Genomic DNA, 26,452 nt, shown 5'->3' with positions numbered 1-26,452 from the left:
TCTTCAGACCTTTTCAACTAAAGGCATTACCCCCTAATGGGTTGAGTGGAGTGTTTCTGTCATTGACATGTGTGCAGCTGCGACCTGGATGAGTCGGTGTAATTTTGTAAATCAATATAGATCGAATTTTGCTAAAGGGTTTGGTATTAAAGCTTTGTGTAGTGCGAAAAACATTCTATAAGTGTTAACATTTTTGTATGATATTTTAATGCTCTGAATAAATTGTTGCATAGCATGATTTGGGTCTTATAAGTCTTTATATGGACAAATGAATTGGTATTAGTGAGTAAATCGAGTGAGGAAGTGTTAGTTGTTTTAATTTGAAATTATTAATGAATGTATGTATTTTTAATGAGTTTATGTAGAAAATGAATAATGTAGAGAAAAATAATGCACACATTTGAAAATGTGACCTCGAAGAATGGCCACCAATGTTCACAAAAAGTACTAATTAATGATTAATACTTAGAAATTATTGAAACTGTATTAGACTAATGTAGTAATATGTCATATTAAGAGTTATGAAGTATGCTCTTGTATTATTAATTGTAGGCGTTAACTTAGCGAGTGTCTTGGCCTAGTTTTGCCAGGCCTCATGCAGAAGCTGTATTTCTTAGCGGTTAATATAAAATGCTGACAGAGTGAATTAAACTGTGAAATGTCCATTGTCTTGTTAAAAGTGCTTAACAGAAGCTTTTCATGAGAACCGACTGAAAGGAGATGATGTTCCTGCCAGTGTAACACTTTATGTGTAATATGTGTGAGATGTACTTTCCCAGGACGAGAACAATGAAGACACTGACTGGAGCTGAAGATGCAACAATATTGTTACCTGACAAGCCGGATGATGAGGACACCGTAAAGTGGACCAATCGACTTCATGTGAAGACTGAAATATTAGAATTCATAAATTTGTTATAGAAATTGGGTAGAGTATAAACGCACGATTGACTGACCAATATGGAATTAGGGCATAGTTTAGGTGACTTTGACATAACAACGCGACAGAGGATAATGTTTAGACTCCAGACTTCAGATTAGAGGGAGAGAGAGAGATTTATTCAGAATTCGAGGGAAAAAGAGACTTTAGGAGAAATATCGAGATTATTCTGTCATTGGGCTCACTCTCTGACCGAGAGCCTGATGCGTTGCTGAGCGACTGAGGAGAAAGACTGATTATACTTCCTGAACCATACAGTGGATAGGTAGATATGACGAAGTGTGATTTGTATGTATTTTATGCCTTTTCTTTCTAAGTACCAACTGCGCTGTTTTGACAGATCCCTAGATGTTTTTTCTAAATTTGTGTTCTAAATTGTTTTGCATGAAGTCCAACATGCTGATGCTAATTTGACCTTAGTTAAGGACTCACAAAATTGACTGACAAATTACAGGGACTAATGATTGACGAGTTATCTTTTTTATGTATTCAGCTAACTTTGCTAATGGATTCCACTGTCGCTCTGGAATGTGTTATGATTCAAGCTTTGATTAGATTGCTTTATCTCACCGTTTTGAATAACTAGCATTATTCATATATGTGTTTACATTGATTTTGAGATTAAGCTACATGACTTTAATATTGTTAATATAGGGAAATAAACTTACTAAATTTTGATTAAAGGTGTGGTTATTCATGGCTGAAAGGTCATGGTGTGTGACATTTACCGACTCCACTGATTATTGATTTAAATGATTACTGATTATTGTGTATTGATTATTATGTACTAGACCTATGGTGAGAACTTCTTAATACGAGTCAAAAGTTTCATCAACCTATTTGCGTCCCTTTGTAAGTTTACTTATTAAGGTTTGACGAGCTAGCAGAAGGTAATGTTCTGATTACTTACCAGTAATCTTCAATATTTTCATTTCAAATTCCTAATCCCATTACTCATGTTAGAGGGTGTACGAGCGTTGATGCTTTTTATTTCAGGGTCAGTTGTGGGATGATGTTCCCTTTGTTAGTTAAAATGAGTTGTTTTCAGTATGGAGGTAAAAAAAAGAGAGCGAGGGTTATTCGTTCCGTGTGTCTTCTTCGAGGCGAGGTCTCAACCTGAAAACAGTGAGGAATGGGACAAGGAATGTGGAATCGTAACATCAGTCCTGTCGCTATGTATGTCCCCGTATCAGTCAGTCACTGCTCTGTGCTCATACAACTCAGATTGGCCAAATTACAAAGAGACTGGTCCTCTTGCCCGTGGTGAAACCTAAACTTTCATCTGACTTACTGCCCTCCAAGTTACTGGTTGAGAGGAAGCCCCCGAAAAGTTGCAAAGTTATACTTAAAAAACAAACTTGTAGAGAAACCTGTAAAGGGATCGTGACCTGTTTGCCCTGAGAACATGAGTCCTTTCTCGCCAACTGGGCAAAGATCCTGGCCTCGGAAGGAATGACTGACAGGTCCCCACGGGCAGTGACCCCGTCGCCTCCTGTCCTGGGGGGCGGCAGCAGGAGAGCCTATAAATGCGGCAGCGGGTGTCACAGCCCGCAGCCCCGTCCGCCTCCTCTTGGTAGACAGCAGACTCGCCGACTCTCTCCGGTATCGACTGCTCGGCCTGACTGCTGCTATGGCCGCTGAAGATGTCGTGGTCCCGCCTGAGCTATCCCGGCTCCTGGAGCTGGACCCTTACTTGAAGCCCTTCGAGACGGACTTCATCAGGAGGTAAAGCAGACGCCCCCGCCCCTGCTTCCGCTGAGACCCCAGGAGCGGAGAGGAGGAGCAAGACGAAGTCACTACGTGCACTGCGCCTGTGCCAGTCTCTCCGCCTCCTTGGGCTGTCACCGCTTACAGCAGGACGCAGCCTGCGGCGAGTCCGTTTCACATGAGACAGATAGGTGCAGGAGACAGGCGTGGAGCTGCGGGGCCCTTCGCGCTCTTCAGCGTCTTGCAGCGCTGCGTGCACACCTGGCTAGTCTAAGGCGGCTTTAGGACAGCTAAAATGTTGTGCCTACTGTAGCAGAGTCCCTGGCGAATGCCCGTGCCCGCCTGCAGACCGCAGTACGTAGCTGTGCAGACCCGGAAGCACCACCCGTTGGCTTGAAAACCTATTTGAAAGTCACCAAGTCCTTAGGTCGGCTTGCAGCATTCTGCACGCAGATTGTCTGCGGCAGTGCCCTTTCTCTGCCCTTCCTCTGCCCTCTGTACGTTTCCTGGAACGGACAGCCGCTCGGGGAGAAGCTCGACTTTAGCCTGACCCTGTGTGCGATGCTTCCCGCCTACTGAGCACTCCCAGTTCAGAACCACTTCTTTTATGTATCGATTACTAATTTCTTCTGTAAATGCGCACACGCCAGTAGTGTTGCAATCGCACTGCTGGCATCTGTGAAAGCAGACTCTCTTACGCTCAGAGTGGAACTGCGCTGTAATGCGGTTTAAAGGTTAAACTAAACTGTCACTTCCTATGCGTACTTGGTATCCTTCTCGTTTCCCAGCTTAGCATAACCTCATTGCCACACTAATGCAATCGAGAGCGTCTTAGTTGTACTAAGCAAGCAAAGGTTTGTAGTGCGATGTTTTTAAAGCACAAGGCACCACGGCACTTACGTTAAAGTAATCTAGACACAGTGGCGCCCAGTTATGGGTGTGGGCTTCGACATTTTAAATAAACGTGATAAAACGCCTTCAACATTATCGTACGAGACGAAACGTAGTTCACGATCTTAGACTGCAGCTTTCTGTTCGCCACTGGGAATTTCAGTGTGATGAAACCACGGAGCTTGTGTTACTACAGCTTTTGTACGGCGATCCTGTTAGTTTTCGAAGTGTTCGCCATTGTCGGCTACCAGTTAACTAATTATGGCCAGACCAAGCGAACATTAATCCATTTTCGTTCAATGACATCAGCATGCCTATGTACAAAGAACCTAATTTCATTATTGCATTGTGTAATTTTAATAATGCATCATATATGTATGCCCTTCTTTTAATTATACAACATTTCGTATGAATCCTGGGTTTATAGTATTTGGCAAGTTCCCTCAGTTCATTGTCAGAAATCTCTCAGGAGCTGTCCTAGCGTGTTTCTACTATGGCAGTGGTTCCCAACCTATGATCTGGGGACCCCTAGGGGTCCGCAAAGCCTTCTCCGGGGGTCCGTGACTTCTTAGAACACTTAATAATATTAACAGATTAGGTCCCTAACTTTCAGTAATGACTCATTAGGGGGTCCCCAGATTCTAATAATGATTCACTGGGGTTCCAGTACTAACAAAGTGGGGGTCCACAGAAGTCAAAAGGTTGGGAACCACTATACTATGGGGTTGCTGTATCCATTCAGTAATGCATTATAGCTATGTTGCAGTCCTCTTGTGTTTCAATATGATGGAAAGCAGCTTTATCCCTGTCCAAGGGTACAGCCAACTGTTTGATGTCTTTGTATATATTTCATTGTATTTCCCAGACAACAAAAAAGAGAAACATCATGTTGCAAAGTCATCTTTTTGCCCTGTTCACCCCTGCCAGCGCGCCTGGTCCTTAGTAAACTTACAAGGTGACGCATATAGGTCGATGAACCTTTTGATTCGCATGGAGTATCCTAGCTACGGTGCAACCAATGTGCATCAATAATCAATACACAAACCAATAAGCAAAACGTTAGTCAACAATTATGAAAAACCACAACTCAATATACCTTTAGCAATTTTTATTCCCTATTGGTTACAATACTAAGTCTTGTGGTTAATTCCAACTTTATTCAAATCCACTCAAGATTAATTCATTAGTGACCACCAATAACATAACCTAATCAGAACTTGAGAAAACATGCGTTCTAATGCCTCAACATAATCCAATAACGATTAATATGTTAACATGAGTAGCAGAGGTCAGCAAATCAGTCCGTCAATCATTTGTCACTGTATATGTCAGCGTCTCATAATAGGAACCCTGATTAGCATTAGCATGTGGGACTTCATGCGAAAACAGTTTAGAACATAAATTTGAAAAAAACATCTAGCTTAAGGTGAAAAACTACTTAGACAGCGCAGTTGGTACCTAGAAAGAAAAGGTACAAAAAGTCAATCAGTCACATTGTCATAGCTACCTATCCACGGTATGGATCAGCAACAGAGTCAGTCTTTGTCTTCAGGTCATCAATCGATCAGCATCGCATCATGCTCTCAAGAGCTTGAGCCCAATGACAGAATCTCGAGTCTCTTCGATCTCGTAGTCTCTCTCCAGACATCTGCACCTAACATCTCTCCATCTGTTCTGAAGTTTTCCCCCTTTGTCACAGCATTATATTAAAGTCACCCAGCCTATCCCCTAATTCCTAATTGGTCTATTAGTCACCGGTTATGACTCTACCCATTAATTTCAGTTCTTCAAATCTATGAATTCTAGAATTACACAGTTCTCAAGGTGTCGATTGGTTTACTGTACGATGTTATCATCATCCCACTCGTCAGGTATCAAAAATGTTGCATCTTCTTCTCCAGTTAGTGTCTCCATTGTTTGAGTCCTGGGAAAGTACATCTCATCTGCTTTACACAGTCATTGTTACATTTAGGATTTCATCATCTCCAGTCCATTGGTTCACGCATAGGATTTTTGATGAGCAGATTTTTATTAAACAATGAGCAGTACAGAGTCAGTTCAGCACATTAGCTTCTCTAAATCGCACTAGTAATTCAGCTTCTGCATGAGGCCTGGCAAAACTAGGCCACAACTTCGGCTAAGTTAACTCTACAATATAATGCAAAACACATGTTATATATCTCAATATGACATACTACTACATTATTTTAATACATTTTCTATATTTCATAGATTATTATTGCTACATTTTTATCATTATTATTCAGAATGCATAAACATGCATTAATATCTTAATTAACATATGGGCTTCAACAGTCATATGCAAGCAATCACAATTAATATTCTGTGTATGATTTTTAAAAATACCTCATTCCAAATGTTACTAAGTCAATTCCCCACTGAAGCAAATCCCTTTCCAACCTTGTCCCAAACACCTGGTTCTCCAGTTCCTTCAAATCCTTACTTGAGTTAGTCAGCTTAGTAAGTTATCTCTTTATTATGGTTAAGAATATACAGCAGCAATGCCTAGAGATAATCATTTACAGGCTCTGCCGTCCTTAGCTAGGATGTCTAAAGCAAGGCGATTCTGAAGACTCATAGCTCTATCCGCAGCTAATTCTGTGTCTATCAGTAGTATTGCCCCTGTAAAATTTGTCAGCATGTTATCCACAGTAGTAAACAACTTTTGTATCTTGATTGAGTTCAGGATGACTCCCAGTGAAGGAATCACCGCACCAAATATATCTCCCACAATAGCAGAAGAGGATTCCCTCCTCTGTCGCTTATGATGTAATTCAGTCAATTTCGGAAACTTCTTTGTCATTTATCTGATAAATCTTTGGGTAAACTATCCCCAAATAACATGTCCCATACCATCCTCTTGAAAGACGATAATAAGCATTACGTCCAGAAATATAATAGATACCAGGAATCGCAGGGTCCTGACCATTCAACATAAAAGTCCATTTACTCTGAGAGAAAAACACATGCCTATATTCGCTCATTCCCACAAATCGTGTCAGTGCATGATTTTGGCCTATATATACACAAAGCTTCCCTACATGTAATGCATCTAAAGCTAATTTCCCTTGTGTCTTAATTGCAGTGTAAGCATAATCATTCTTGTAAGTCCTTTTCTCTAAGCCCTTTTCTAATTTTTCCTCTAGTGCTTTTCTCTGGTCATCAGTATGCTCTATAAAGCTCTTCTCAAAAGGTGTAAACCAGCACGTGAGATTATTTTTATGCGCGTAAGCAGTTCCAAATGTTAGTGTATGCTCAAAGAATCCTCTAATACTATATCCTAACTTGGTTATTCAACTCAGCCATGATCTGTAAAGAATCAGAAAGCAGAAGAAACTCTTATATAAGTGCAATAAAAACCAAAAATAAAGAAAAATTCTTCTCACAGTTCAGCTTCACATCCAGGAACCCTTTTCCTTTGTCAAAATAGATTAGCAGCTTGTCACTTCTGGGTTTTATGTCAATCAGGTTATCAATGTCTCTTCCGGTTTATTTTTCAACAGTCTTTTTAAGGTATTTCAGATTGATTCAACAATTCAGCTTCTTGTTCCTCTTCAGGTTATTTCAAGATACTGACTGTGAACCTCTCTATCAAAGCAAAAGGACATAAACACTTAAATGTTTATTTCATACCATTTGCATGACAGCCTCTATAAGCCCCTAGTAAATAATATGGCAAGGGTGTGCCAACTATCTATAAGACCATAGTACATAATAGGGCATGGAAGTAGAGGCCCAGCAGAATTGCTGCTCTCTGCATGTGGGTGCTGCTAGAGGTTTTCTGTCATTTTTAAATGTAGCCAGACTGCATTTAAATGGAAATGGTGTCCCAATTTGACTTTGGTACTATGGGCACTTTAAATGTGGTGATCTAAATTATTTTGCATGTTAGCTACCCTCAGGCTCTCCCCTCGGTGTCCAGGGGATGAGGTCATGTAACTAAGCAGGTGGCCTCATAAAATATGTCATATAAACCCTGGTGAGAGACAAAAACTGATCATAAAAATTTCCCCCTACTGTAGATACTGGGCTCCATAGGCTATCATTGCAATATTTTATTTTATTGTAAATCTAGAAAGGAAAAGCACAGAAGAGTCATTCAAAGACTAGTTTCAAAAGATTTGTTTTGATAAAGTCAGCAATTTGACATTGGCGAATGCATCACAATTTGGCATTGGTGAATGTATCACAATTTGTACAGAAAAAAAGTATAATGTTTTTTTCTTTCTGTAAGCCAAAATCCAGCCTTCTGAAGGTCTCCTTGATTGATCAGAGCTAACACGATTAGCAAAGCTGCTTGATTAAGTGATAAGTGGCTGTCCCGGGTAGATCCTATCTAGTGAAGGGCAGCTCTGGGGCTACACAGGAATGCCAGAGCAGGGGGAGGGGTAATAAAACTTACAGTCTCAAAGGAGAACAGTCCAGGAAGGAATGTCAGATTACCTAACCCTCACCTTCCGGACCCCTCAGCCAGATACAAGGCTTGAGGAAGGAATTTGAAGATGTTAGGAGGAGGTGAGCAATGGAAATGTGTTACACTGGGTGTTGGTTTAGCCAGTTCTCACTGCTCTGCTAAAATTTCAGCCATCATGGATTTTGGAAGAATTGTGCTTTCTGGGACAGGAATATGCCACACTTTGGAGGAAGTGGTCATGCATCTGGGTGTCACCTTGCATTCTATTGGCCGGGTTGCCCCCTTCCTGATGCACAGGAGCTGGGAATAAATGTGTGAGGTGCATAGCCTCTCAGATCTGGTTCTTGAAACTACAAGAGGAAGCAGGACTACCCTGCCGTAATCTGGATCTGCACCCTTGGCCTGCATTTCTGAGTGAACTGCGCCTGCTGCACAATCTGGTATTACAGCCTTAGGACGGTGCCATGCTTCAACAAGGACTCAGGAGTGGACTCACTACAGCTACAGGCTAACAGAGCTTTACTTGCATCACCTCCAGCAATAGTCTCCAGCCTGGAGTGCATCCACTTGACTTTTAAGGATTTGGACATGCATTGTGGGAATGGTGGTCCAACTTTCCAAGGACCATCCAGGAGGTTCCAGACCCCTGGATTTGTGTTTTGGACCCTTTGTACCTGCAAGGATGATTTCGGGAAACTCCTCCTGAAGTTTGGAGCACTTGGCTTGTTATATGTGAACAAGTGTGCACACTTGAGTGCTGTGTGTGGGGAAAATCCTATTGTACACAGCCTGGTAACTGTACCCAGGTAGAGCGCCACAGAGGCGACTCTGCAGGATTGGATATTGACCTGGGGTAGGCCTCATCATGTAGGTATACACTCATAGGTAAAGTCAGTGTGGTTTACTGTCATGTCTACAGTGACACTCCATTATACACCTATGGGGAAGACTACATTCAAGTGCAACTTCCCTTCCCTTTTGTCTACAGAGGCCAGTGACTTATCAAATTGGGGTGTAACCTGTGCTGGAAAATCAATTTTCTGCAAGATCCAAACAGATATCTGTACAGTTTATGGATCATCCAGAATTGTTATATTTCTCTGGCTCACCTCAAGATCAGAGCCCTTTGTCACCCTACTGTACAAAGTTAATTACATTTCTGTCCAGCAGCCAGGGCAAAGGCCTCCCCACACAAAGGTAGCAATTAACAGTGCTTGGGTCAGTTCCTTATGAGGAAAGAGGCAGGGATGATGGTTACTGCGTCAATCAATCAACTGTCACACTGTTCCAAGGCAGGCCTTGAAAAAGTATTAAAATGTTACTAGACCTGCAGGTCTAATGACTTAAATAATGTACTCAACCTAATTTTAAGGCTCTTGACCCATAAACTGGTTTCAAATTATGTGATCCTGGACAAATATTTTAGTTCACTGAGCCACCATTTTCTTGTTTATCACCTATTAGAGAACCTTCAAATATGTGAGTTCAGCACGTCTGCTGTTTAAAAAACAAAAAACAAAAAAAAAAACACACATTTAATAGACTAAACCTTTGCTCCATGTACAATACAAATCTAGCCACATATATAGGATACACATGGCCACTCACTTGGCTCTTAGTTCATTAACTTCATTGCCATCAGAGCAGGGGCAGGAATGTTTCTCAACTCATGTTTAAAAACTATCACTTTAATAAATACATGCATAAAGTTGTAGCATACTTATTTGCTATCAGCAGATTTTCCATTGACATGGCCACAAAATATCCAACTGACACATGATTTTACTGATAAAACTATATAGTGTAGTACAGTTGTTCCCAAAATTTTGAGTTCTGTGGCCCCCCACTTTATCATTTATTGAAGCTAGGGACCCCCACTGAGTCATTATTGGAATCCGGGGACCCCCCACTGAGTCATTACTGAAAGCTATGGACCTAATCTGTTAATATAATTTAATGTTCTAAGCAGTTGTAGATCCCCTCAGGAGGCTTTGCGGACCTGGCTGGGAATCAATGGTGTAGTGTGTGGAAATCGATGTTCTGCAAGTATTTGTCATTTGCACATCACCAACTTACATGTTCTGATTTTGTTTTGCTCCTATTTAAATCTTTGCTTGCATCACACTTATGAATTTACAGAAATGTTCTTTCTAATTCCTGATATATTTTGAAATACTTGTACTATTTATCTACAGGCTGTTTAAATGGTGCGATAGGAAAGAAAATGTCATATTACATCCTTTTGTTTCACAAAGATTGTTAGAGGGCTCATATGACAAAAACATCTAAGTGTAAAAATATACAGAAAAGTAAACACCATTTTCCAGGAGAAGATGAGCAACAAACTATCATTTGACCTCTGTCCTTGAACAGACAGGAAATGTGTCAAGATAGAAGTAAGGTTTAAATGTGTCTTTAGTGCTTACTTACTTTCTGAATGAGCAGAACACATGTTCCTTTCCACCTTCAATTCATTTACTAGAACGGACAAGTAGGTGATAAAAATAGCTCAACCTGATAAGATCGGATTTGCCATAGCGAGTTGGCAAGTAGATTTTTTTGACCTGCAAGGATGAGCCTGCCCAAGCCCACTGAATGAAGGAGGGAACCCAGACCTCTGGACACAGGATGGGGCTCCCTTTGAAGATTTTGTGGGAAAGACACTGGCAGCAATGACAGCGAGGAGCAGAGCTGAGACCCCCAAGAGCAAATGTGACTAGTGACTCCTAGGTGATGACATTTTGAAATGTCTCAGCTGGCTTTGCAGGAAGGTTGAGACAGGGCTGGAGAGGTGATGTGGCACCCTACAATAGGCCAGAGGTGCATCGCTTCTGGAATCTTCCGCTGCCACTTAAAAAGTCTTGCGCAATGGGGGTGAGCTGTCTTGGTTGTGTTTTATTGCTGGACATTGGGACTCGAGACAGCAGCCATGGCAAGTTAGAAGGAGGAACCCCCCCAAATGCCATCTGGAGTAAGGACTCATTTCAGTTTACCCCAGAGCCATTTTGCCTCTCTCCAGGACCAGGGAAGCTGGTCACCTTACATGCCCTAAGGATAAGTTGGGGTAAAGATTGGGCTTCTGTACCAAGGAGTAGAGCTGCTCCAGAAGAAACATGTTGTGTTGCACAAGACTGTGCTGCACACAAAGGAAACAGCCAGACCCACTAAACAATTATTCATGAGCTCTGCAAGGAAGTGCCCCATAATGCCCTGTGGGGCCTTCAAAACCTCACTGATTGCTTGTGTTGTGGTGTCCCTCACACAGTGGAACTACCACTAGGAAGGAAAGGGTGCTGGGGAGCTACAGAAGCATTGCAGCTCCCCCAAGGAAGCCCCAAACCCTAAATCTACAGGTCCAAAAAGGAATAACAAACCTGGGAATACTCTTTAGTTTTCTAGAACTCCCGAGGCTGGAGCATGTGCTCTACAGCTGGGATTGTAGCACCCTATAGGGTCTAAATTTATGGTCAGTTAAGTGGGCCTAGAGGTGTCTGAAGGAATGGATTTGTTGTATAACACCATCTAGAGGTGAAGTCTATGGTTACAAGCTGTGATCACAATGTGATGCCTTCAAGGGGCTACTCTCATCATTTGCTTTCCAATGGTTAAATGTATATAGAAAAAACTCAGACCCATGAGAAGTTTATTTTATAAAGGATTTATTGAAATAATAAAGTTGACAGTGACTATTGATAAAAGTGCATATGCTCTATTAATAAGTGCATTCACGGATGGTTATTTTTTTATTATTGCACATACTCCTAAAATGATGGTTTTTGACGTGGTTTATTTATCTTGACCCCTATAGGGGGTGCAGAGATGATTACACGTCACTGGAGGTATTTCCACCAGCCTTATGTATATGTAAATTGCTGCATAGTATTAAGTAGAGTGTGTTAAATACACTTTACAGATTTAAAAGAGAAGCACAGAGTGGATATTTATTCATTGAGTGTTATTGTTGCATGCCAGCTAATGATGATTACTAGCCATACAACCTCCCTTGAGTAATCCTAGGACTGCTCTGCTACCCTGAGAGAGTCAATCAATAAGATGGGGTGTTTGGTTCCGAGTGGAGGGCAAATGTGGACCCATTACTTCTACAGTCCACACAACTAATGGCCCACTTGGGGATCAAGTGGCCAGTTGTCTTGTTTTGGGGAAGGGGCACTGGCCTGGGAACCTGGTTAGCAGGAACTAGTGGACTTCAACGTTTCATCAAAAACCAGGCAACAAATGGGAGGATCCTGCAACCAGGACCAAAAGCCATTTGGCAGTCACAACTTTGATTTAGTGACCCTCAGGGGTTTTTGACTGGTAGATGGCTTCATACATTTGACCCAAAATGCTCTCCGTAGAGGTCACTGGTCAACATCTAGCATAGCAGATAACTCCCCAGGAACAAATAGGCAATACCCTCCCAAGGATCCCCAGAGGAATAAATAAAAAAGATTGCTATCTGTGAGGGGCCTTTATTATGTAAACCAAGTGAGTAAATCTCCCAGGTAGCTGCAGGGTCAGAGCTATCTCAGCTATTGCTCTTGGCCCTCTGGCTACAAACTGCACTATAAGCCATCACCAAATTTCTCCTTACCAGTCTTCCTTCCTGGAAGCTCAGGAATATTTCTAGACCATGGGAACGTGGTGCTTAGCCAACAAAAACACTAAGTCAGCAAATTTACATTTTTGTGGCAAGTGTTTCATGCATCTGATCATACCCATAGAAACCACTCAGGGCAAAGCTGATCCATGCTACCCAAGAGCACAGTTTAGTATTGATGACAACAAGGGACGAATCACTTGGACTTTCCCACACATTTTGACTAAAATCTATGTCTGCTCAGCAACCAGGGCATAATCCTGAAAGAGAACAAGTAGTTTTTTTGGTAGTTGGTTTAGAAGATTAAATTAGGAGAATTAAGCAAAATTAGCTCAAACCTGTCCTTGTGAAATACTGCTGAAGTTTGTTATACTACTGTCACCAATTACACATTGAACGAGTCAGCCCCAGCATCCCCGCAGCGCAGCTGCTTCATATGGTAATACTCTGCATCATAAATATCCGTCTATGGGACAGAGTAACAAACTCCTTACGATTGTCCAGCACCAACAGCATCAGTAATACGCTAGATTTCTCCAGGTCCAATGTACCACAGCCCCTGGCAAATGTGTTGCCTATGTCAAGAGATCGCCAGTGAGGGAATGTCCAAATGGCATGCCAAGTTACTGAAACTGTCTAACTTGCAGATTATCTGATTTTATATAATCAACCACACAATAAACATGCTACGTTGGACCACATGGGGTTGTTAACCACACAAGTATCCCACTAAACCTAGGAAAGCTCCAGATGTGAATCCCAGGTATTTAAGCTCACAAACCACCTGTCGTCTTTAGTTAGGAAAGCAAAAAAAGTTCCTGAATTGATCTTCTCCAGTGGTAATTACTCAGGCTGCTTCTATCTATCACTCTTTGCCCACTTGAGACTCAGAGTTGGTTCTGCCTTTGTAGTTCAGCCCATTGCTTATTGTTTATGTAAAAAGAAAGTACCTTGCTCATGCAGCAGAACTAAACACTGTACAAGCCAATGGAGATGGCACACAGAGTAGCAAATTATGTTTCATTAAACAATGAGGCGCTAAACTCTCTTCTCAGTATGCCCCTTCCTCCTACTGTAGTGGAGATCTTGTTTCTACAGTCCACAACACATTATAGCTTTGGGCAGGATTAGACTAGGATACCGAAAACTCAAATAACGTTACAGGGCAAGTGTGAAACTCCGCTTAATACCTCTTTACCACTTTATGGCAAAAAAGTCTTAACATGCAGCAATCTCATCTACATGTATTTAATGTCTTGTCCCTGGTGCAGCCCTCTTTTTGCGCACATTTTTTTTCTAGCATTTGGTCTGCGGCTGATGCAGTCCAGCTCCTACCCTAAAGGCAGTGGCTCCTCTCTGTATGAGGCCAGGACAGCACCCTCATTTGAATTAAAGTTTGTAGGTGACATTGATGAGGAGGAGCTGCGCAGCAGCTCTTGTGTTCTGTGATGGCCCTTCAGGCCAACTCGAGACAGGTATTCTGGTGTGGCTGTTGAAGCCTTGAGGTAGAATCCCTTGTGGCTGGGTCTTCTGGCAGTTGTGGCTTCCAGGCTGGCCAGGGCTTTCCATTTTCGCAAAGACACCACTTTCAGTCACCACATCGGCGATAACAGCACTAGTCTGTAAACCTGTGGGAAACTGCTCAGTGACATAGAATACTTCTTGTGGCACAATTTTAAGCAGCTTACAGGGGAACACGCAGAACAGCTGGCAGTACCCGTCCAAGGCACTGGTCGCTCCTGGCCTCATTCTCTGACAAGTCAACTTTGTTTAGGTGCTCCTAATGCTCTGAACAGACTGTCCTCATGCAGAGTTATACATCCGCCATCTGACTCTCAGCAGGCTGCCGTGCAGTTTTCTATGCACTTCAGAAATGCTCCACCAGCAGAACATTCAGAGTAAAGGTGGTGTCCTCTCGCCTTTGCACGAGTACCTGTTCGGCAGACTTGAGCCCTTCTTGCACAGCAGTACTTTAAGAACTCTGTGGAGCACTGCCCTCCTTTTCCAATGAATAACATTGGACTGGAACCAAGCAGGGTCATTTGGATTTTTCTTTTGTAGACATTTCCCCCTAAACAGGATATGGATCCACTGACTAAAGTTTCAGAAACTGTTTAGTTTTCTTTCAGATGTCATTGCAATGCCGCTCTGCAAACACAGCCTTTGTGCAACATGATGGGTCTCACAGCATGTAGTTACAAGACTGGCTCCAAGTTGTAGTATCCAGAACATGGATGCAAATAAGTACAAGATCTCTGCTCCTGGCTGGCATCAGCATTCCTGAAGCAGTAATCTGAGTATACTGGCATGTTCCCCTGTCCTGGGTGCCCAGTTGCATGTAGATTGAGTATTTTTACTTTTTATTTTGACCTTTGGTTAAAGCTAACCTAAGCGTGTGCACAGACGCCTGTTCCTTACTTAGTGGTCCTGGGCCTGTCCTACAACCAAGAGGAAGGCATCACGCATACCCTCAGTATGGGCAGTAGGCTCTCTGTCACGGTTATGGCACATAGAGTGGCAGTGGCAGCACAGAACGACAAACATAATTTATAGTTTAACTAGACCTTTTACCTGGGTCACTCGGGTTGAGAATTACTTGCTCATTTGTGTAAAGTTCTTCTTCTGTACACTTGCTGAGAGCATTGTGCTGACATCCCGAGTGTGTTAAAACGTGTTCATATGCATGGTGTAAGTGAGCCAGAGGTATGGCTGCCAGTAGGATCAATTTTGGATATTTCTGGCCTGACCTATCATAAGATTAAGGGCGAGGACTGTGCTCCCAGACAATGGAAGTGTATTGCTTGCATAGCTGCAGGGAGGAGAACCAGACACTGAAGATATGGATGGAGATAGGTATGCATTTAGACTTTCAAAACGTCTCATAGATAGCAAGGAGTTGCTGATTATTCTTACAGAGAACTGACATTTGGTGGTTGGTAGGGGTGAGGAATAGGACTGCAGAATGTGACTTACTGCACTTACTTTCCGTTTGGTCAGGACTGCAGCCTTTTAGGACTGCTGATTGTTTGACCAGGTGGCTGCATCAGCTATAGCAGAGCCACAGCATCAAGATAGCATCAGTTGGATCCTTGGCCTCATTCCCACAGGACCTGGCACTGCTACCTCTGAAGGCAAGGGTGGGTGGCCGCACTGCTAAATGTAGCTGTCTTCTGGCTCCAAGAAACTCTGACAAGAAGTTATCGGGTCCCACCAGCTCTTATGAGTGCATTAAAAAGAGGTGCCTGGTGCCTGGTGGCAGCTGGGAAAGAACTCACTTGTCCTAAGAAACAGTAAGATAAAGACTGATTGCATTTTTGAACTGTGGGTAGCCAAAACGTCAGCATAGTTGAATTTGTGCTACTCCTAAGATCCTTTACCTATGGCACAAAGTCCAGAACATGGTAAGATTTCCTGGGAAGGAACAGACAGTGTGGGATTGGTCTAGCACCTACATGAGCTAGCTTCCAGTTACTGTCTTGCTTATGCTCATTGAAGTGTGACATATTTAGTACAACTGTATGGTTGAAGTACTTTCATCCTTAAAAAGATGAGCACATAAATTAATATTAATTTTATTCTGTTTGTTGGTTGATTGTTGAGCTCAAGCATCCCCATGCTACATGCCTTACAAGCTTGTGACTGCTTGCTCTATCTACCCTTAGAGTCCAGTCCAGAAAATGTTGTAATTGGCCCAGTTTGCAGAGCCTTAGTAGGACAGGACCTGTGACACCAGTTGCAAACTACCTCAAGCCATCACGCTTGAGGCCCAGTAACACCTGCTGCCCCATAACCTCTGAACTGCATCTGACATTTGGTTACAAGTGGTGGGAGACCTGCAAAAGCCAGTTTCTATTTTCTTGAAAAGAACAGTAAGGCCAGCTGGTAAACAATAATACCTGCACAGTACAATTACAAAAACAAAGTTAGTAGTATCAAGCTTTAGCTCTATCATTAAATCAGTTGAGGAATCTGTGTCTGGATAGGGAGGGGAGGTGTACTCTGGATGAAATATAGGCAGGTAATTTTCCCTTTTTGTTAAGGATGAGTGGGAGAAAGTGGCTTGTTGGGAAGAAACTTAATGAACTCTAGAGAGGGATTTCTGTGGTGTCAGCATCTCTCCGCCCCTTAGCACACATTTTCTCTAAACACCCCTTAAGTGTTATCCCAGTTTGCTCTCCAGTATTTATCCAAGACAGTCCTTTTTCCTTCAGTTTCAAGGGTTCCACTGTTGCCAACTCAAGAAGGTATTCTCTAGGGACAGGTTAAATCCAGATGAGCACCTGAACTTACTAAAGTTGGCTCTACAGAAGGTTGAAAAATGTAGGGAAGGCTACGGAGCCTGTGAAGAAGTTGAAATTAGCTTGCTAGGAATAAGAGGAAAGGAGACATGAGCAATCAGCATGTGAGGAAAGAAAGGGGAGAAAGAGGAGAGAGAAAGAGAATTGACTGGCAGAAAAAAGAGGGAGAATTGCAGACTGAGGATAAATTTAGCAAATGTAAAGCTCCAGATGACAGCTACATCTGGTAAAATCAATTGCACCCCAACTCTACAGAAGTACATGCCAAGATTCCAAAAGAGCTTGTTACTTGTATCTGCATGGTCAAGATATTTTGAATGGTTCGTTAGTTTGAGACTTGTAGAACGCAGACTTTAAGGGATGTATCTAAGGCAGTCACTTCAATGAGTTGCTTACCCACAGAAGGTACAGCAGTCATTGGAAACATACATGTAGCTAAACAAATGAACTATGAGTGAATGATGGAAGCTCTGGTTGGATAGCTTGGGCTGACGCTAGCACAGTACCTTCAGAGACTCAAGCTAGTGGGTGGGGTTTCTTTTGAGACCTAGATTCATGGTGAGTTGCTTGCCTAGAATGAGTGGGCAAATAATAGAAGCCAAGGTTTTTCATGCCATTAACTAGTTAATAGTGACTGAGCGAATCAAGGAGGAGTGTTCTCCCCCAATTGAGAAATATCTGGCAAACTTAACAGAAAAGAGTCCAGAAAAGCTTGTAGTTTGGGCTGACAGGTAGTTGTTTTAAATGATTAATGAAGAGCTGGGGCAGCATTGTTTTAACCAAACATAGAGAGGAACTCTCAAACTGCTGGTTCTAAACTGGATAGATGGGGCAAGAGCTATTTCCAGGAGTCATGGAGTGGAGGACAGGAAGGTTCAACCAAGCCTAAGGTGATTAGCTGCTGTCAGTATCATAATGATTGATATTACAAGAAAGAATGTCAATTGAAAGAGTCTGTACCAGCTGCACTAATAATAACTAGTATGCGGACTGTGATGTGATGGAACCAGAGAGGGCAGTTTTGACTGAGCCAGGTATCAATAGATTTTTGGGAAAGAGACATAGATTCCTTTAAATAAATCCATCCAAATATTATGGTGTTTTTGTTAGAAGCTAGTATCTATGGAAGGAATGTTCCAGCCATGAAGGATAGAGGTGCTTAAAGTACTATAGTTGAGAGAAAGTATTTCACACCCAAGGATATTCTCTACTGTGAAGACAAGGAGTATCTGGTGGTCAAGTTGAAGTACGCAATTAGTGGCAAGTCAGCCATGGATGATGTAGACAGAAGCAAATTGTGGTATGTCTACTGGGCAGTGAGGTAGTCGCCAGTAGATTAGTACCATGACCAGAAACCGATGTGGCTTGTACAATGTTAGCTGTGTTGACTAGAACACAGACTGCACATTAGTCTCCAGCGGAGACCGAACATGTCTCAAAAATTCGCTACACACAGAGAAAGGTAGTAAGTGGATCAGGGATGACTGAAAAGGCACAAGTTGTGACATCCATCACTCCTACACCAGTGGTCAAGGAGGATAAAACATGTGAAGCAGATCAAATGTTGAAATCCTGCTCTCTGTTAGACCTACAAGGGTTGTTAGCTGCTGGGTGACCTACCATGGAGGAGAACCCATGGGCACCATGGAGTTCCCTTAGCCGGAAGCGTGGGCATTAGAAACTCCAGATAGTTGTACTGTCCCACTGGACATAAAGAGCAGACACACAGATGTTTTGTAGAACATGACCATTACTGAAGACATTCCGGGTGGCAATACAGTACAAAATTAATCATTCCCAAATCATCATGAGCCACAAGCAACTAGAGTTTTTCATGAGTAACAGTCCTTGCTAATATTCGGAATGAGTTAAATCAAGAAAGAAGGTAATTTCCACATAGATCAAGTGGAGCCAGACTACAGCATATTCACAATAAAGTACAGCAGGTGATGAAGCACTTTCATTTTAGTTAAATCCACCCACTCATCCCTTCATCAAAAGGGTTAGAACTCTCCAAATTGATATCTAACTAATCTTGACTCTCACTCACTGAAGGATCTTTCTGATGTAAGATCTCATCCATGTGGTTTAGCCTCACCTCTGGGTACTTTAAAGTTTCTGAAGCCCACCTCCATGGCTCGGAATCACCCCATCAGCATCACTGCCTCCTCTACTTTCAGAGGTGACTCACGTGATTTACTCAGTGGTCACACAGACTAGATGTCCGGTCAAAGTCCTCCACCCTCTTCATCTATAGGGAAGATTAGGTTGTCTGTGTTCAGATAAAAAGCATCACAATGTCTGCATAAAATAGTTAACCTTTTGAGACCCTGCCATATTTGGTCCTCTGTCAAATCCCTTCAACCCAATATAGCAGACCAAGGATTTCCTCACCAGTTCAGACACCAGGGGTGACATAGATTGGTTCTGCCTGGCACCCTTTTCTCTTTCCAGTGGTCAAATATGCATCTCCCAAAGTGTTGGTATGGGAATGTTCACTGCTTGAATCATGGTCATGTTCCCTGCGCTGCGTGCCTGAAATGTGAGTATTGGTTATACCCTTTTATGACCCCAGCTTCCCTATTATACAGTGTGTTCACAGAGACCTAGGCCTCTCCTTGACTTTGAAGAGAGTCTTGACTTGTCCTGGAGAGGCGCACCAAGCCATACCAAGTTGGACTATTGGCCCTGTCACAGGTTTCACATGTGCAGTGCGGTGGTGGTGCAGCATACAGTGCTTCGCAGTGATATGATCTGATCCATCCTTTTTACCTGTATTGTGGGTGTAGGAGCCTACTGGTTCACTCGTCTGAAGTTCACTGCTCACAGTGAACCTGGAATACTAGCACCAAGCTCCTGTGTGCTTAAGCATGTGTGCTAGTCCAGTGGTGTGTGTGAATGGATTAGACTGACACAGGCTTGTGATGTCTGTTTTGGAAGCCCTGTTTAAGTGCAAAAGATGGAAGTGAGGTTGTCTTTTCAGATGGTGGAAGTGGATTGCTGTCACTCCTTAGTCTGGAGGGAGGGAACCCAAATACTGAAGTGGAGAAATCTGAGATGGGATCCCCCTGGAAATTTGATTAGGACCTTACTTATACCAAAAGCTGCTGAAGGAACTGCCATTTGATGGATGGTGGAAGGGGAATGGTGGACTGCAGTATCTGTCAGGTTGTGAAGGGTCATTAGAAGGCGAGCAGCCATTTGTTTCTTTTCCTGTTCACTATCAAATGTGGCTGCTGAAAGTCACGGTGCAGAGTGCTCACACTGCTTTGTGCCACAGTTGTAGGTGCTCAAATATGTAGACAACCGTGTTAGTAGCATTACTCAGGTCAAAGACCGAATCTAGATGGCAGCCTATGAAGCACACATGAAAAGAGAATTGACCCAAACTGTTATGACAAGGCAGACAGGAGTACACACATACCCTGTTTTTCATCACTGTCTACAAGTGGAGCAGCTGACCCTGTTTGCCATCACTGCATACAAGTGAGGGCAGCAGACCTACTTGCTCTAGTTACATATTCTCCTCAACTGAGGAGGGGGTACCGGGTAGATTATTTGGAGCACCTCTGTACAACTAAGGGTTATTGTCTGCCAGATAGCTAATTCCCAGAAGTGGGGCATAGGGGTCATCACCTGGAGCCAGCAATGAAGGGAGAATTGCTGACTTGTTCTAGGACCACAGGAGTTCTGCTTGAGCAAGAAGGAAGTAAAAAAACTCTGCATGAGATTGTAAGGGACTGTAGAAGTTGACCATGGGCCAACTATGCTTGCCAGAGTTTTTGGTCAATGGAAAACCGATTTGCAGAATGAGCATGTTCGGTGGCATGAATTAAGGGCAGTAATGGGTGAGGGGAATGGCACAAGGTTAACAGAACAAAACACCAGCGGTACAGTGCAAGTAATTCACTTATAATGGGAATGCTGTTAAATAAAAACATTAAGCCATACATTTCTTTAAAGCGTTTTTAATTTTGAAAATACCCATTTGGACCACTATGAAGTATATTTGCCTGTGGGAAAATTCCAGTTCTCAAAGCTCCATTCAGAAGATATTACACGCTCCTCTCTTTGTTAACAAACTTGTTTTCAGTAGCTGAAACGCACAAAATTCCGTTTTGCATCTATGTATCTCGGCTATTAAAATATTAAAACAAATTTATTTAGCAAAAACAAAGACTTTAACCAAGGTAGTAGATAATATTAGTCAAACCCAGGTTTATTAGACCATTCCGGGTGATATAAACATACATGACATTACAGGAATTGGTAAAACACAAATATATCCTTACAAAAGTAATCCAGATCACCTGTTCACAATATTGTTTCAATACAAAGTGAATGCTGTCTGCACATTTTTCATAGGAAATAAATAAAAAAAAAGACATAATTGATTTTACTGTCCTAGAAGTATTAGCTCTCAACAAAGGTCACAAGTAAATTCATTGCAAATAAAGTCATAGTAACTATAAATGCTTGGGGCAAAAAAGTAAATTGAAAGTCAAACAACTGTGCTTCATAAGATATTCACATTCATTTTTCCTTTTCATTTTTTTTTCTGTTCTGTGTCCTGACAGTAAAATTGGCCAGGCCGTACACATCCTCAGTAAATCTTTCTAATCATAGTCTTAGGAACTTTTAACAAATATTGCGGTGCTCCTCGAACACGTCTACAATAAAGCCACAATTAAAGTGATTTAAAAAACAAAATAGATTTTACATATATAATATCCACCTCACAAGTAAAACGGAGTTTCCTTTTAGTTGGAGCTCACACAGAGAACCTCTTCAATCAAATTCAAATTAGGCATGTAATTCAACTTGGCTATTAACTACAGATTTTTTTCATTTTTTTCCAGGAAGGATCGGTCCACTTAAAACTCTCACTGCATAGATCCATAAAGTACCAAGTCTATTGTAGTTTCAGCATTCCTAATACGATTATGAAGAAGCAAAGTAGATTGAGCTTCAGATGTTGCATTTAGTGACTGTAGCTCCAGTTCTATGCATGCAGAGCATTAAGAACCGTGCAAGAGGTTAGAACAAAAGCTCTTTTTAACACGTTCCCCCATAAACTTGTCCTAATTATTATAATTTAAATATAGACTAGTCACCTAAAGACTATAAAGGATGCAGGAACCTATGTTAGCTTGATAAATTATCATGCTTGGAATTACTGAGCGTCCCACACAGTCCATTAAATCACCAAAAGCCGAGTAATGCTTTGCTTAGTCTTGCTTTCCTCTGACACGTCAGCATGAGAGATTTTGTAGAGGTAGCAGTATGAGAGGTGACGTTAAGACTTTTCCACCAAACAGCCTGCTGGATTTAGCTGCCAAATTTAGCAGCCTTCACATACTATCTTGAGTATGACCTGAGATTTTAAGTCTGTGTATCTGAATAATGGAGCATACTCTACAAGATTCGTCAGTATGAGCAGCTTCAATATTAATTTGAATGACCGTGGCTTTATTCTGAAACCCTGCTGCATGCTGAATACACTTCGAAGCATAAGAGCTTCTTCATAAGGAGTTGCTTTCCACACAAGGTGCTACGTTACCTGTAGGAGAAAACAAAGCCAGCATTGCATGTACTAGGAACCCAAATGTTACTTTAATTCTTGAATGTACGTTTTAGACAAACTTGTTTCAGCGACTACTGTCTTGTCACTGAGCTAGCAAATGAATCAAGTTGTTTCCCAATTTAAATTCTGTTTTTTAGAAGTGGAAATAATAATTTTAATCTTACTTTTCAATTGTCTGAGTTGGAATACTTTGCCTATTTGTTTTAGACGACACCTATTTTTTTTGGAGTAGCGTATAACTTTGGTTGGTGTTCTTCTCTTTTGTGTGTGAATAGCTGTCACTCCTCCATACCTCCTTTTATTACCCGCGCAAAACTCGCCATTCAACTGTGTACTTTGTCATTTTAAATCTATATATTAAGAGATATTGAAATAGTAATGACAGGTATTTACATTTCTCACCTGTTCCAGTCTCTCTCCACCAGCATACTAACTACCACGTGCCTATGAATTCCTTATTTCCAATGTGTTGGTCTCACAGTCCTAAAGTAACAAATCCAACTGATGGTGAAAGCCTATTTTGGAACCTTCCAAAACGCATATAAATTGCTGCATATGTTAGCGTGTCAGATCTTAAGTAAACTTACAAGGGGATGCAAAAAGGTCGATGAACCTTTTGACTCTTAATTAAGAAGTTCTTACCATAGCTCCAGTACATAATCAATACACAATCATTAGTAACCAATAAAATCAATAATCAATGGAGTCAGTAAATGTTATGCACCGTGACCTTTTCAGCCATGAATAAACACACCTTTAGTAAAAGTTTAGTAAGTTTATTTCCCTTATATTAACATTAAAATCAAATGAAACACATATAAAAAAAATACTGGTCGTCCAAAGCAGCGGAAGAAATGCAATCTAATCAAAGCTTGAACCACAACACATTCTAGAGCTACAGTGCAAATCAATAGCAGAATCAGTTGCGACAAAGTTAAACCGTACATGGAACTCAGCAAGGTAATTCATCAATCATTAATCCCTGTAATCGTCCGTCATTTATGAGGACACTTAACTAACATCAGATTAGCATCAGCATGTCAGGCTTCATGCACCACAGTTTTTGAGACACGAATTTAGAAAAACATCTAACTATGGATCTGTCAAAACAGCACAGTTGGTACCTAGAAAGGTATAAAATAAATGACAGTCACGTTTCATCATACCTACCTATCTTCGATATGAGTCAGCAAAGCAGAATCCGTCTCTGCTCATCGACTGACCTGAGGACAAAGCATCAGGCTATATAAGTATGAGCCCAATGACCAAATGAATCTCAAATCTCTCCAAAGTCTCTTCTCTAGTCTCCGGTCTCGAATTCTCAGATCTCCTAAAGTATTTCTGTATAATTCTCCTCTGTCTCGTTGTTATATCAAAGTAACCTATACTATCCCCTAAGTCCCTATTGGTCAGTGAATCGTACGCTCACACTTTACCCAATAATATTTCTACGCCAAATCTATGAAGTCTAATATTTCACTCTTCGCATGAAGTTGATTGGTTCACTTTGCAAATGTCCTCATCATCTGGCTCGTCGGGTAACAATATTGTTGCATTTTCAGCTCCAGTCCGTGTCTTCATTGTTCTCATCCTGGGAAAGTACACCTCACACACACTACACATGTTGTTACACTAGCGGTAACATCATCTCCTTGCAGGTCGGCTCTCACAAAAAGCTTTTGTTAAGCACTTTTAACAAGACAATGGACATTTCCCAGTTTAATTCACTCTGTCAGCATTTTTTATTAACCACCAAGAAATGCAGCTTCTGCATGAGGCCTGGCAAAATAGGCCAAGACAATCGATAAGTTAAGGCCTACAATTAATAAAGCTAGAGCACACTTCATAACCCTTAATATGACATATTACTACATTAATTTAATACATTTCCAATATTTCATAAGTATTAATCGTTAGTACATCTCGTGAACATTGGTGGCCATTCTTCGAGGTCATATTTTCAAATGCGTGCATTATTTTTCTACATTATTCATTTTCTACATAAACTCATTATTCAAAATACATAAACACTCATTAATTTCTAATTAAAACACCTGCGCTAGCACATATAACAGCACTATTAAAATTATCCATCTGATCTATGCTGGACTGACTGATCTCTAGCATAATCTAACTGGATTTATGTTCAAATCAAGTCATAACGCAGTTATTTGTCCCTCATGTCTTCAGTTTATGCAACATACTGTCCCTGTCCACTGTTGGATGCTGCTCCGAAGTCCGTGAAACATTTATTAAGTTCTCTGTTATTTGTAATTGTAGACTTCCGAACTCGGAACTATAAAGCAAATGCACGGTGGCACTTGCTGTAACCAATGTTAAATCTACCTTGGACCCTAGGGATGAAATTATAGTTTCTTAACCAATCTTCTAAAATGGTGGAAAACAGGTTTCACAGTCCTTTTCCCCTGTGGGGGGGGTGTCCAGCCTTATATTTGTTTTGATATTTTAGTTATAAGGTGGCACATGTAGGGTAACCATAGAGGTTGACACAAATCTTTGGACTCTAATAGGAGTGTGATAACGTCCTAACGAACAGCATTAACAATATCAAATCAATAAACATCAGTTTCATTTTGGAGTCAGTAATTTATACACACCATGACCTGTGTGGCCATGAATCACCACACCAGTTTAATAAAGTTCAAACATTTATTGCCCTTTAGATTAACAATGCAAGATCACATAAATGAAATGCAAGACTAAATAATAGAAATACAAGAATAACACAGGCTCACCAAATCTGGACACAATATTTATCCTTAAGCATTCAAGAACCACAGTGTAGAATAACAGCAATAATCGATGAATGATGGAAACTGAATACATTTAGTTATCGCAGATGAATTGTTTACAATCAATTTATATGAAGCAGTTGACTTTAGAATCTGGCATCCTTAACTATTTTTCTAGTTTGATAAGCATGTTGGACTTCATGCAAAAAGACAAAACATTTATTTGGAAAATGTGACTATGGTGCTAACCAAAAATATGTGGGTTTTATAAAGAGAGAAAACCTACATCTGCAAGAATGACAGATGCACACTTGGTTATACCTCTCCTAAATGGATCAGCAAGCAGCAATGTCTTCATCAGTGGAGCACCTTATGATCTTCTTCACTGGGCAATGGCATAATAGGGAACAGTTCAGTAAAGTTTGACTTTAAAACATCTGAACTGACAATCGTAAGCAAGGAGCTAAGGAACAGTAACGCATCTATTCACTACCTGAGGAAAGGAAAATCTGCCCTTACATCACCTCAGTTTTGCTATATTAAATCCATAGAAACCAACTAGATGGGTTTCTATTGGTCAGTCCATGGGATGGTTCAGGTCGGAGCCAATTGAATTTACTCCACATTTCAGAAGTATTATTTCTTAATTTTCTCCATTCAAGATTGGATCATCATCTCACTGCAGTCACAAGTTTCTGCAACAGAATACAATTGTTGCAGGTTATACATGAGCACTAATGAAAATTGTTCCTGGGTACACATTATCTCATCCCAGGAAGACAGAACAATGTTACAACATAAGAACATAACCTTTCCACAGTGTACAAGCTGCACAGGATGCTTAGAGAAACATTATTTCGCAGAGTTAACACATTTAAAACATTGCCTCTGGAAAATTACTAAAGTGTGAGGCCTTTATAAAAATCAATGCTAAAACATGAAGAATAACACATTTCATAATATTTAAACTATTAATCCCTTTAGTACATATTAATATTCATCTTTCAGTACATTTAATCATCATTAAACACAATACATTTTATTGGACCTAATTTATTACATTTTGTTTATGGTGCCCACCATATTTGCCACTTTACACATTGCACATTTTAAACACACATTCATTTCAAAACGGATTTTGAATACACACTTTATTGTTTTAATTAGTAGTTTAATACTTCAAAATTTTGAACTCTAGGGATGAAAGTATAGTGTCTTAACCAATCTTCTAAAATGGTCGAGAG

At 41.1% G+C, this 26,452-nt stretch overlaps 1 protein-coding gene across 1 annotated transcript in view; it reads left to right on the top strand.

Moving 5' to 3' along the window:
- Window positions 1–2,491: 2,491 nt before the first annotated feature.
- Window positions 2,492–26,452, top strand: part of GBE1 (1,4-alpha-glucan branching enzyme 1) — a 745,843-nt gene continuing 721,882 nt past the window's right edge. The window contains exon 1 of the mRNA XM_069204143.1: window positions 2,492–2,665. Coding sequence (XP_069060244.1) covers window positions 2,571–2,665 — 95 coding nt within the window. The 5' untranslated portion in view covers window positions 2,492–2,570. The remainder of the gene's footprint in view (window positions 2,666–26,452) is intronic.

This window comes from Pleurodeles waltl, chromosome 8, assembly GCF_031143425.1.
Source record: "Pleurodeles waltl isolate 20211129_DDA chromosome 8, aPleWal1.hap1.20221129, whole genome shotgun sequence".
Lineage (NCBI taxonomy): Eukaryota > Metazoa > Chordata > Amphibia > Caudata > Salamandridae > Pleurodeles > Pleurodeles waltl.
The sequence above is the reverse complement of the archived record's forward strand: the minus strand, read 5'-3'. Positions and strand labels throughout refer to the sequence as shown.